Source organism: Mus caroli, chromosome 7 (genome assembly GCF_900094665.2).
Source record: "Mus caroli chromosome 7, CAROLI_EIJ_v1.1, whole genome shotgun sequence".
In the NCBI taxonomy this organism is placed as follows: domain Eukaryota; kingdom Metazoa; phylum Chordata; class Mammalia; order Rodentia; family Muridae; genus Mus; species Mus caroli.
Genome location: NC_034576.1, coordinates 100,005,086 through 100,017,188, shown reverse-complemented (window position 1 = coordinate 100,017,188; position 12,103 = coordinate 100,005,086). Strand labels below are relative to the sequence as shown.

The 12,103-nt window shown below is 48.7% G+C and overlaps 1 protein-coding gene across 1 annotated transcript in view; it reads right to left on the bottom strand.

The window, feature by feature from the left end:
* Positions 1-1,537: 1,537 nt before the first annotated feature.
* Kctd21 (potassium channel tetramerization domain containing 21) overlaps positions 1,538-12,103 on the bottom strand; it is a 17,917-nt gene continuing 7,351 nt past the window's right edge. Inside the window, exon 2 of the mRNA XM_021167298.1 lies at positions 1,538-4,452. Within this exon, the coding sequence (XP_021022957.1) occupies positions 3,641-4,423 (783 nt within the window). The 5' untranslated portion in view covers positions 4,424-4,452 and the 3' untranslated portion in view covers positions 1,538-3,640. The remainder of the gene's footprint in view (positions 4,453-12,103) is intronic.

Here is a 12,103-nt window from a genome sequence, read left to right as displayed (position 1 = left end):
CTCTCTCTCTCTCTCTCTCTCTCTCCCTCCCTCCCTCCCTCCCTCCCTCCCTTCTTTTTCTTTTGGGAAATGACCAGAGGGCCTCATTTCCCTGCCAATCACTGCCACCATCCCTGAGGCTCTGGAGACCTAGGCTTCCCAGATGGTCATTGCGAAGAGACTACCCACAAGCTGGCCTTGGCTAATCCACCATTCACACAGCCTGTTGGGAATAATTCATAAGAGGAAGCTGAAATTGGGTGAATTCTAATAAATGCTATTCTCCAGCCCATTTAGTGGCTAATAAAACAAGCTGGGAGTGGCTGCACCGAGGTGGAACACTGTGGTGTAAGCAAGAGACAGTCCATAAGTTCTGTGACTCCAGAGAACCCTGACTAATACAGGACCCAACGGCAAAACAGGATCACAAGGCTTGGCCTCCATAGCAATAGGAGGATCATTTGGTGGTCCTGAGGGTGTCAGGCCAGAGAATGGTACACAAGGAGGCAGCCACTGCTGTCTTCAAGCATGCAGGGACCCTGCTGGGGGCAGGGTCGTGCAGTGGTTGGTCATCCAGGTGCCTTGGTGCTCCCACTGGCATCTTTTCTGATTGCATGCTGCATGTGTGGGAACAACCTAGGTCAGGAGCAGAGAGCTAGCAAGCCTCAGCAAGGTAAAGCTGGATTGAGCACGGGGAGCTCCCTCTGGGAGTGAGGGGCTCAGAAGAGCCCAGCCCTGCTCCACTCTCACACCCACCGCACCGCACCGGCACCACTCACACTGCTCCATGCTCCTCTTACATTTTTGTTAGGCAGATGGCTGAACTCATCTGTCAGGTGTGAGGCCTGGAGACACTGTGTTGACTTCACTGATGTCTCCATCACCTCCCCGCCAATCCTGCCTCCCATCCCACTCCTGGGCAGTGGCTATGTGGGAGGGCCACCCATCCTCACACACTTCCCTGCCTACCTTCAGTGCAGCCCTAGCATACTCAATGGCTAACCCACTCTCTACCACCTCTCGAGCTCTTTGTGGGCAGAGCTGACCTCTTCCCCGCAGCTTGTATGTGAAGCTGATTTCCAGGCTTGTCAGCTACACTCTGCCTGCACAGTGGTCCACTATGATTACCTTCTGCAAGAGCATCAGTTGAGCTGTGTTCCAGGACCAGCTAGAAATCCAACCAACTCTTTTAAGATGCTCGGTGCAGGGGTGTTAACCCAATGAAGAAACACATCAGAGAAGCTCAGCAACATGGCCCAGGATCTGACAGTAAGTAAGTAACTGTGTTTCCCAGTGTGGACTGGATTGCACTAAGTGCTACAGGGATAAGTGGCCAGGCAAAGTGAAGTCACTCAAAGGGTAGGTCACACCAGGAGCCCTCTCGAAGCTTTTGTGAGGGTGTGGCTCATGGTGTCCCTGCCTCCTTGACAGGAAGCCAAAGTAGACAAGCAAAGCTCCCAGACCCAACTTTGCTGAGGAAGACAACAGAGTCAGTTCAAACCTAGCTCAGTGTGATGTAAAAGTGGAGACCTCCCCTGCTTCGGAAGCAGACACAAAGTAATTATCATTTATCATTTATTCTCACATACATTATTTTGTTTGATCCTCACAACGGTCCTGTGAGGTAGGTAGGGTTATGTATTACTGTATGCCCATTTCACAGATGAAGAAATGGAGGTGGCTCAGTGAGGCGAGTGACTTGTATAGTCACATAGTATGTTAGTGGCTTAACAGGCTCTGTACTTGCCCTAGGGTCAGGGTATTGAGTTAGGAAGCACCAAAAAGATGGAGAAAGCAAAGTTTTATGAGGGGGGGCAGTGTTGATTTCTGAGATTTCTTCTTTGACTTGAATATGACCACAGATCTGCTTGTCCTGATTGGGTTCTCTGCAGAACTTTCCAGAGTACCGCTGGTGCAGCGGCTCAAGACACCCACACAGAGACTCCTGAGTCCCACTATAGGGAAAGAAAGGCCTTTATTGCCTCAGGACCAAGTTTTGCCTCTAACTTTGTAACCTCTCACTCACAGAGTATAACTCTGGAAGCCCTTTGCTATGTCCACCTGTGGATGTGGGTTCCAGGCTTCCCTAGCTGTGTGTGGAGCGCTTCTTGGGTGGGGGCTATAAGACTCTCACTGCTGTAGTCACTCCACAGGGCCCCTCGCCTGCTGGGGAGTAGTGTCTGGAGTTTATGTGCTTACTGTGTCCCAGGAAAGGTGTTGGGATTGGATAGTACGACAGGGAAGACTGCTCTCTTAAGAGAAGTGTTGGGGCTGGCCAGTTACTCAGGGGTCCTGGGATTATAGAGCACCCCTGGACTGTTTGCTGAACACCATTTCCCGAAACCCTAGAGCTCCTCAGTCAGTGATCTTCTTCTAGCCAGAAATAATTAGGAGCAAGCTGAGCCATGCTGGTGGGGAAGGCTGATGAACCGGGGGCTGAGGACAAAGCGAAGCCATAAGAAAGACGTTTGGCTTACAAAGATGGAAAGGAGCTGATTCTGAGAAAGCCAAGTTGCAAAGGGGAATCAGTTCTGAGTAAGGACATCTTCAGTGTCTAGTCAAAGCAGGGGCACGTATCCGTGTATTGAGGAAGGTCTAACAACAAGACCTAGCACAGGACGGACTTGGGGTCAATACTGAAAGAACTTTCTAATAGCCAGCACTGCTCAACCATAGCAGGAACTGCCTTGGGGATAGTGAACCTTGTGTCACCAGGGGGTGTGCAAGTTGGCATAAGGGATCCCTTGGAGATACTCAAGAAGAGGCACTCCCTGCCATGGACTGGGGTGTGCTAGAGGGGGAAGAACTAAGAAACTATCGGATTATTTTCCAACCCTGAGAGTTCATAACGTATTATTGGTTTAAACTGACTGGTGTCAGTGATGCCTGCAATCCACAGGGCCAGGATTACAGAAGTCAGGCAACAGCTGGATCATGAAGTGTCTTCCATCTTCTTGGCTTCGATACCATCACATCTTTGCAGGGGAAACAAACACTATCTGAAGCCAAGAATCCCTCAATACAGCCTCTTCAGGAGGGCACCCCCTCCTGCCTCAGCCTGGACACTCATGCCCCTAGGCCATGCCATGGCTCAACTTTCTCCCTGAGTGGAGCCACAAAGGGTTCTGGGAACATATTGCATTCTAAAACACCCAAATTCTGTTGCCTTTGGGCAAAGGTGTCCTGGTGCCTGGGCGCATCCTCAGGGCAAAGAACAGGAGTGACTGGATTTGCTGTACATGTTGTTGCCTAGGAAACTAAAAGGAGTCTTGTTCCCTACCCTTCAACAGCCAAGGCTCTCTCTGGAGATTGGTTAGCAGGGCACTGACTAGGGGTAGGTGATCCCCTGTAAGAAAACTGCTGCTCTTTGTCACAGCCAGAGAGACCTCCTGTGGATTCTTCTTGTATGTTTCAGCTGACTTTGAACTTGTCATCACAAAGCTATCCATCGCCACTTCAAAATGGCAAGAAAAGGTGGTTCTGTTCAGAGGACATGTTGATTCCAGAAGGAGAACTTTGTTACGGGGAATCAGGTCCTGCTGTGCAATTAATACAGATTAGTATAGGTCCCCGCCTCGGGCCACTGGTGAGACACTCTCCTCAGAGCCTTCGCTGACATGAGCTTCTTGGGAACGCCTTCCTCAGTGTGACTAGGGTCTTTTTACCTGTACCGGATTAACCGAATGATCTTATTGTTCATAAAGTCCAGAGCATGTGGGTGGGAAGAGTCAATGCAGAATCCATCACTCAGAGCGATCTTCAGCACCTCCTCCACAAAGACCTGGAAGCTGTTGATCTGCTTGTTGGCAGGGACCACCCACAGCCTTTTGAGGTTCTGCTTGGTGTACTCTTCCTCTGGAAGGCCTTCCACATTGGCTACCCAGTCAAGAGTCAGATGGTTAGGGTCCTGCAAGTGGCTGGTGATGGAGGAGAGATTGCCATTGGAGCAGTAGAAGAGCTTAGAGCCAAGGAGTTTGAGGAAGAGGCAGGACGTGCTGAAGATGTTGGCGTTGAACACCTCCATGCTGGAAGACGACAGGCTGTAGATCTGTGGTGCCTCCCGCACGGTGAAGTGGACGGTCTGCACGCGCTGCTTCAGGGTGATGTTAAGCATGGCATTCTTCTCCGCCTTGGAGAGTTCTACCTCTTTTTCCTGCAGGGCCTCGATCAGGGGCTGTACCTGGTAGAAGTCGGCTTCCCTGCGCAGCAGACCCATCTCCTGGAAGTCCTCTGGCAGATCCAGGTGAGAGGTCCGCAGGAAGTTGAGGATATAGCGGAACACTTTGCCATCACGGTCAATGAAGCAGTTACCCTGGCTGTCCCTCTTGGTGGGCATCTTCCCACTGAACATGGCCCCCAGCATGGAGTCGGGGAAGCTGGTCAGGGTTGCCAGTGAGGTTGTGTAGAGCTTCCCCCCAACATTCAGTGTAATGGGGTCAGACATGGTAGGAGGCTGGATGCCTGGAAATAGTTCTAGATGGGTAAAATAAGAAATGATTATTAGCCAGGCGTGGTGGTGCACGCCTTTAATCCCAGCACTTGGGAGGCAGAGGTAGGCAGATTTCTGAGTTCGAGGCCAGCCTGGTCTACAAAGTGAGTTCCAGGACAGCCAAGGCTATACAGAGAAACCCTGTCTCGAAAAACAAACAAACAAACAAAACAAAACAAAAAAAGATTATTACCCAGCCATATCTACATAGTCACAGTCCTTAGCTCCTAAGTACAGATCAAGCCTTCAGTGAGGGAAACGTGTACCAACGGCTGGGGAATGGCTGATAACTGCCACGGTATGTACAGCATGCTAAACTCACAAGGGAAGACACACACACTTGCACACACGGCCTGTGTGCTCAGCACTCGGAGGAATCTTTGAAAAGCTTCCTTGGTGAGTTCAAATGTTCACTGAGGCCAGAGAGCCACTGGTCTGTGGAAGAAAGGAAGGTGTGTCTGAGAGAGAACTCCTTGAACTTTTTTAAGTGAATATTAATTTGCATATGTAACAGTCCTATCATCTTTGACACAGACAGTCATTATCCACTCTGACTGCAGACGAGGACAGGGGGCCAGGACTCCTGGCTTAGAGAAGTGCGTGCTTTGGCAGGATTCACACTCAGGTTCCTGGCTGGAGAATGTTCTTTGACGTACTTAACCAATGCCTTATGATTGGGCTCAGTATTCTCTCCCCATCAGTGCTGATCTGAAGAGAATTATTTTTCTCTTTCAAATTACAAACAGTTGTAACTAGAGCCATTTCCTATCTACCAGAACTCTCACTGATCACTTAGTTTTTGGCCTGCAAATGACAATCTTTTCTGGACATCCCCCTGCCCCCTCAGCACACCAACCCACTCTGTCATGAAGATGCTCATCTCATCCCTCAGCTGTCTGTAGCTGACTGCAGAGCAGTGCTGCTTCCTGCAAGGGCTCTACCTTTTACTGAAGATGGCTCAGCGGTTAGCGTGCTCTTACAGAGGACTGGGGCTCAATTCTCAGTAATCTCATCGGGGCTAACTGCCTGAAACTCCAGTCCCGGAGAATCTAATACCCTCTTGTAGTCTCTGAGGGCTCTGGTGATCTGCATGTGCTGCACAGACATACATGCAGGCAGAATATTCACACATATACAATAAAAATAAAATATTTTTGAAAGATAGTAAAAATACTTCTCACTGCCTTATAGCCTCCAGCATCTAGGGCATTAGTTTCCTTTAGCTGGTAGCCTTGGATCTAAAATCTTTTTAAGGTTCTAGAGAGCATGAACTCTCTAGAGAGTATGTATACCCTCTCAGCTTCTACAGGAAACCTGTAGCATGAGCTCAGCAACATTACCCTGGCAGTGGAGCTAGGGAAACAAGGAGCAATAAGCCTCAGCTCTGCCCTAAGGAAGAACCCATGCTGGTGGGAGTGCGGGGGGGGGGGGGGGGGGGGGAGGCTGCAGACCAGAGACAGTGAAGGTGCAATGACAAGACAGATGCACAAAGAGCTGGGGGGGGGGTGAATCCTGGCACAGCAGGGAACATCTTGTTAAACTGGCTTACTGCCCAGATTGGGAAATGGGTCCATGGAGGTGTGGGGATGGGATAGCAGTGGCAGTAAACACTTCTCTGTATATCTCTATTTGAAGAGGGTATCTACTTGAGACCCTCTTTCTCTCCAGAGATGGAGCCAGGATGGACCAAGAGGCTCAGATGCTTTGTGCATCTGGGTGGGGGAATGTCCCCTTTCAAGTCCTCCTCAGTCTAATGGGGCGTTCTGACTCTGCAGAGAAGCATGAACCATCTGGAGTGTCTGAAGAGCAACCAGCCCACGGTGAAGTTACAAAACTCTTGGCAGAAGCGTGGAACAGATGGGCTGTGAGACACTAGGGAGGCCCAACAGAGCTGGGTGGGCAAGCAGCCGCGGAAGGGGGTAGGGAGAAGGGGCAGAGGCCATCCTTTGGGAACCGCAGCTGGGAAGGGTGCTTGGGCTCACAGTTGAGTCAGGCACAGGCAGGGCCCAGGACTGGGTCACCTTTACTCTTATGAACTAATCTTCTTCTCTCTCATCTTCCCTATTTCTGAACTCTTTTTCTTTTCAGACAACAACCTGCATATTTTAGTGTTTTTATCCTTGAGAAATGTCACCCTCTCCCCCAACCCAGCCTTTCTAAAATACTGCACTTCAAGCCTAGGCTTTGTGAAGTAATTTAGTTCCACAGGCTCAAGGATCAGAGGGGCTGCACTCCCTCCAGACAGCCCTCTGTGGTCCTCTGTGGGCCAAAGACTCAGTATCTCCTCCAGGTGTTAGTGCAGAAGTGTAGGGGGGAGGGGCGGGAGACTCCAGGCTTTCCTGGAGATTTACTGGGGGTGCCTAAACATTGTTTCTCTGCTTGCACAAAGTAGCAGAGTATGGTTTCAGGACTATCTGTCCTTTGTCTGGGGAAGGCAACAGTTTTAGTTGGTAGGAGCTGAGGTAGACTAAGAAGGCAGGCTTCTTGCTCTAACATTGGGAACCCTCTATGGGGTCTGCTCCAGACTCACTATGAATTCTTCTTGGCTATCAGCTGCTGAGGTCAAGACCTGGGAGGCTGCCTAGATTCTTCAGAACTACAATGTGTCTTGAAACCATTTCTGTAAGCACTGTAGGAACTCAGCCTCAGTCCTGCTCCCTCCTCTACACTCTACATCTTCCTTTGGCTTTACCTTTTGTTTGTTCTCTTCTGGTTCTTAGGCCAGACTTTCCTGAAGCGTTGTTCCCTGTCTAAACCACTTTGTCCGTCTCCCCACAACCCACCTCTCTCTACATTCTGGGCTCTGCCATTCACCACACCCACCTGCCCTGCCTGCTACCTACACCCTTTTCACCATCTTTTCTACTGTCAATGTTTAAGGCCTGAACCAAGAGCCAGTTTATCTGTGAGGCTCTGCCCAAATTCCTGTTAAGAACTCTCTTCTCACTGGGCATGGTGGTCCATACTTTGAATTCTAGCACCCAGGGAGGCAGAGACAGGAGGATCTCTGTGAGTTCAAGGGAAGCCTGGTCTACATAGCAAGTTCCAGGTCAGCTAAGGTTCCAAAGTGAGTTCCTGTCTGAACAAAAAGCTTTTCTGAAGGCTTCAATCTTGTTCAGTTTGGTGGTTCAAACCTGTAATCTTTGATAGTTGAGAGCTAAAACAGGAGAATTATAAGTTCAAGGTTAGGACAGTCAACTTAGTTAGGTCCCTGACGTATAATAAAAAGGGGCCAGGATATAAGTCATTAGAAGAATGCTTTCTTAGCATGTAGGAAACCTCAGGTCAATCCCCAGTACTGGACAAAAGGTCCTCTTGCCTCCCACCATGTCTAACCCTTTCTCTAGCTTTGCAGAACATCTGATGAGCAACAGGTTTTATTAGGCTGCGTAAATAATGCTTAATCTTTAGAAAAGCAATGTATTTGTCTAGGGAATTCCAGGTATCATTCCCAGGGGGTTGAAGCTGTTTAGGCCAAAGATGAAAGGACACACCCTGTGTGAGGAGAAGCTGTCTCGGCAGGCAGTCTTCTCACCTGTGTTCCACGCATCTCTTTTCCCTGTCTATAAGAAGCCATTTCATCTGCCGAAGCTCCCAGGATAGCCTTTACCATCTCAGAGTTACAGCCCTTGAGTAAACCCTGATTTCCTTCTCACCACGACCTTGTCTCACAGTATTGGCTTCTGAGAGGTGAACACGCTCAGTCTTGGAATAGAAACAACACAAGCACCAGACATGATGGTGTATGCCTGCAATCCCAGCAGCTCGGAAGCGGAAGAGTACTGTTTGACGCCAGCTGTTCTAAGGCAAGTTCCTCTGGGATAAACAATCCATCCTGAAGGAAGGTCTAGACTGGAGGGAAGCTCACCAAGAGGCAGGATGTTAAAACTGAGGTGAGCACAAGGATGTTCTAAGGGGAGGTGAAACGCTCTATCCTGCAGGGAAGCTTGCAAGGCCCCAAAATAAATAATTCCAAAGCTCCAGGAAGTCCCTCAAACTGAGTCTGTTTACTAGGCCTCTCCCTCTTCAAGGATACATAAACAAGGATGCAGAGCCATCCTCTCAGACAAGCCAAGCTGCCTAAAGAAGGCTCCAATCCCATGGGCCAGCCGCCTGAGATAATTTCCAGCCCTCCAAGCTGCCGACAGTTGTGCAGTGGGCTTCTGCTTTTTGTGAGCTGTCACACAGATGTCTTTGAGTCATTTCTGTTCCTGTAAGTTACTCCAATAAAACTCACTGGTTTACCTCGCTGGACTATGGTGGTTTCCTATCTGAACTGAGTAGAAATTTATTCACATTTTCCCAGAAAAAGTGTCACTTGACAACACCAGCCTAGGCTGGTTCTAGGCCAGTCTTGGCTTTATAAGACTCTTGTCTCAATCTCCCATCTCACAAATCAAACCCAAACCAAAGAAAAAGTAACAACACAACGAACTATTAAGCACCATTACCTATTAGAGGCATGGAATTAAAACCACAAATACCATTGTACGTCTACAAAAATAAAAGTGCTCAATTCTAAATGCTGGTGGACACACAGAGGTGGAGTGTTGGTAAGATAAAAAGGCAAGGATGGTTCTGCTGCCATACGACCACGGGCCTCCACCGGCAGAGAGGAAGCTCTATGCCCATGGAGCCCTGAATGGGAATATCTAACACCGCTTTACTCACACTAGCTGAAACCCAGAAACTACCAAAACATAAACAAACTGTACTACAGCTATATGACAGCATATGACTCAGAACTATACATTATATAACTTTTACACACACACACACACACACACACACACACACACAGAGATACAGATGAAAAGCATTGCCACAAGTGGAAGAAGCCAGCCCCGGAAATGTGCATGATTTTATTTGTATAATATTGTGACAAGGAAAACTAGAGATGGAGATCTGTTAGTGGCCAGGCTGGGGAGAAGGCATGGGCTATGAAGAGGCACAACAGAATATTTTGGAGTGATGAAAATTTTGTACATCTCAATGTCATGGTGGTCAAAACTTAAATAATTATCACTTAAGAGGAATGAGTTTCATTGTCTATAAATTATCTCTATAAACTGAAACAAAGAATGACACAGCATATTCATGAGTCATGAAATCAATACAGTAACTCGGCTGTGACCCGTTGCATCGACTGCAGTGATATTTTTGTTTCAGTTATATGTGTGTATGTGATCATAAAATGATAACTCAAAGGGAGACACTCACCTGCAGAGTGCTAGACTGTAGGGAAGAGAAAAGACACAACTCCACCCTTTGAGGGTAAGAATTGAATCTGTCAGATAACCTGACAGGAGACAGGTCCACAAGAGGAAAAACACATATGTATATAGTTGTTCCACAGATAGACCCCAAAGAAGGGTCAGGTTACTAAGATCTATATAGTGCCCCAAGTGACAAGCGAGAATAGGGGCTGGGGCTTGTGTGGAAAGGATACATGGTAAGGCTGGTTATCTCAGGTAAGAAGAGCTTTCTAGAGCTATTTCCAGAGGAACAGGTGAGAACCTGTGATAAGATTTGTTTGGGCACTGGGCGTGGTGTTCCTTAGTCTATTCTGTGATTCAGCTCATCTTCCGAGTTGAGGAGCCAATAGGTAGGGAGTTACTAGAACAGTTCTCATTCTTTCCTCCAGTAAAGAATCTGCAGAGAAAGCCGCCCCTACCCCCACACTTGGAAGGAAAGTTAGGAGTCAGAAGGGCAGGAAGTCAGAGAGGCTTTTGTTTTGTTTTGTTAATTCAAGGCACTCAGTGAGCAGTCTCACACTTTGGGGAATCATTTTCTGAGTCCCTAGTCCTTTCATAACAATGACTGGACTCCTGTCTGCATGGTGGATGTCTAGCACACAGTAGGTCCAGGAGGACTGTGGTAATAAGAAATGTGCATCCTGGACCCGTTTCCAGGTCCAGGCCAGAGTTCTGAACGGGAAAAAGCCCCGGAAGCTCCTTTGGGTGTCTACTGATCTCAGCCTCACTTCCTGAAGTACATGTGTTGGAGCATCTTCCGATGTTGTTAACAACGGCTGCCAACAGCAGCAGAGCTTACGTCAGCAGCTGCTTCTGGGCAGCGACTGGTTACCAGGAACACCAGCTATTAGAAGTTGAACTTTCACCCCTCACCTTTCAGCAGGGACCAGAGTGACAATCACTATGGCTAAATAATTTAATCAGCCATGTTTGCATACTGGAGTCTTCACAAACGCCCAAACAGGACTATGAGCTGGCAAACCCAAAGAGGTATCGGGAGGGTGGGGCAGGTGGAGGGAACAAAGCTGCTGGCCCTTTCTCCTACCCAGCCATATGCACTTCTTCCCCTGGCCTTTTCAGAGGTATCCTTCTACAACAAGCCAAAACTCCAGTAAGCAGACTGCCTTCATACATTCTGCAGGACATTCTTACAAATCATCTGGCCTGGGTAGGAGGTCCTGGGGCCCTCTGATTACAGTTAGCTGGTTAGATGCACACATGACAACTTACAGTTGCAACTGGCATCTGAGGAAGGAAGAGCACAGCCCTCTGAACCTATAGGGTCTGCACTAACTCTAGGCAGACAGTGTCAGAGAAATTACCAGCATGTTTGGTATTGGTGTCAGAGTAAAGGGTAGGATTTTTTTTTTGTGGGGGGGGGAGGGATGTTGAATGATAATGAGCTGATAGACTCATATATTTGAATGTTTAGTCACCAGGGTGTAGAACTGTTTGAAAGGATTAGAGGGATTAGGAAGTATGGCCTTGGTGGAGGAAATGTTGTCAGTGGGAGTGGCTTTGAGGTTTTGAAAGCCCAAGCCAGTGTCTTTCCTTCCCTATTGTCTGTAGATCAGGATGTAAAGTTCTCAGCTCCAGGGCCATGTCTGCCTCATGCAGACATACTCCCTGCCATGATGACAATGAACCAACCCTCTGAAACTGTAAGCCAGCCCCCAATTAAATGTTTTTTTGAAATAAATGATGCTGCTCTCGGTACTGGGAAGGCAGAGGCAGAGGCAGAGGCAGAGGCAGAGGCAGAGGCAGAGGCAGAGGCAGAGGCAGAGGCAGAGGCAGAGGCAGAGGCAGAGGCAGAGGGAGAGNGAGAGGCAGAGGCAGAGGCAGAGGCAGAGGCAGAGGCAGAGGCAGAGGCAGAGGCAGAGGCAGAGGCAGAGGCAGAGGCAGAGGCAGAGGCAGAGGCAGANGAGGCAGAGGCAGAGGCAGAGGCAGAGGCAGAGGCAGAGGCAGAGGCAGAGGCAGAGGCAGAGGCAGAGGCAGAGGCAGAGGGATCTTTGAGTTCAAGGCTACCTGGTCTACAGAGCAAGTTCTAGGACGACAGCCAGGGCTACACAAAGAAACTCCGTCTCAAAAAACCTGAATGAATGAATGAATGAATGAATAAGTTAAGTGTTGACTTGATCATAGTGTCTCTTCATAGCAACTCAACAGTGACTAAGATGGGGGCTGGGTGTAACTCCGTGACAGAGCACTTGCTGGCGCGTGCGGCCCTGGGTTCAGAACGTGGTTGTAAAGGGTTGAGGTGGAGAACTCAGGAGCATCTGCCAAATATATGCAGTCCTAGTTTCCATTCCTAGCACTACAGACAGGCAGACAGACAAAACTGGGGATGAAAGCTATAAGCAACAGAAGGTGTAACAGCCTT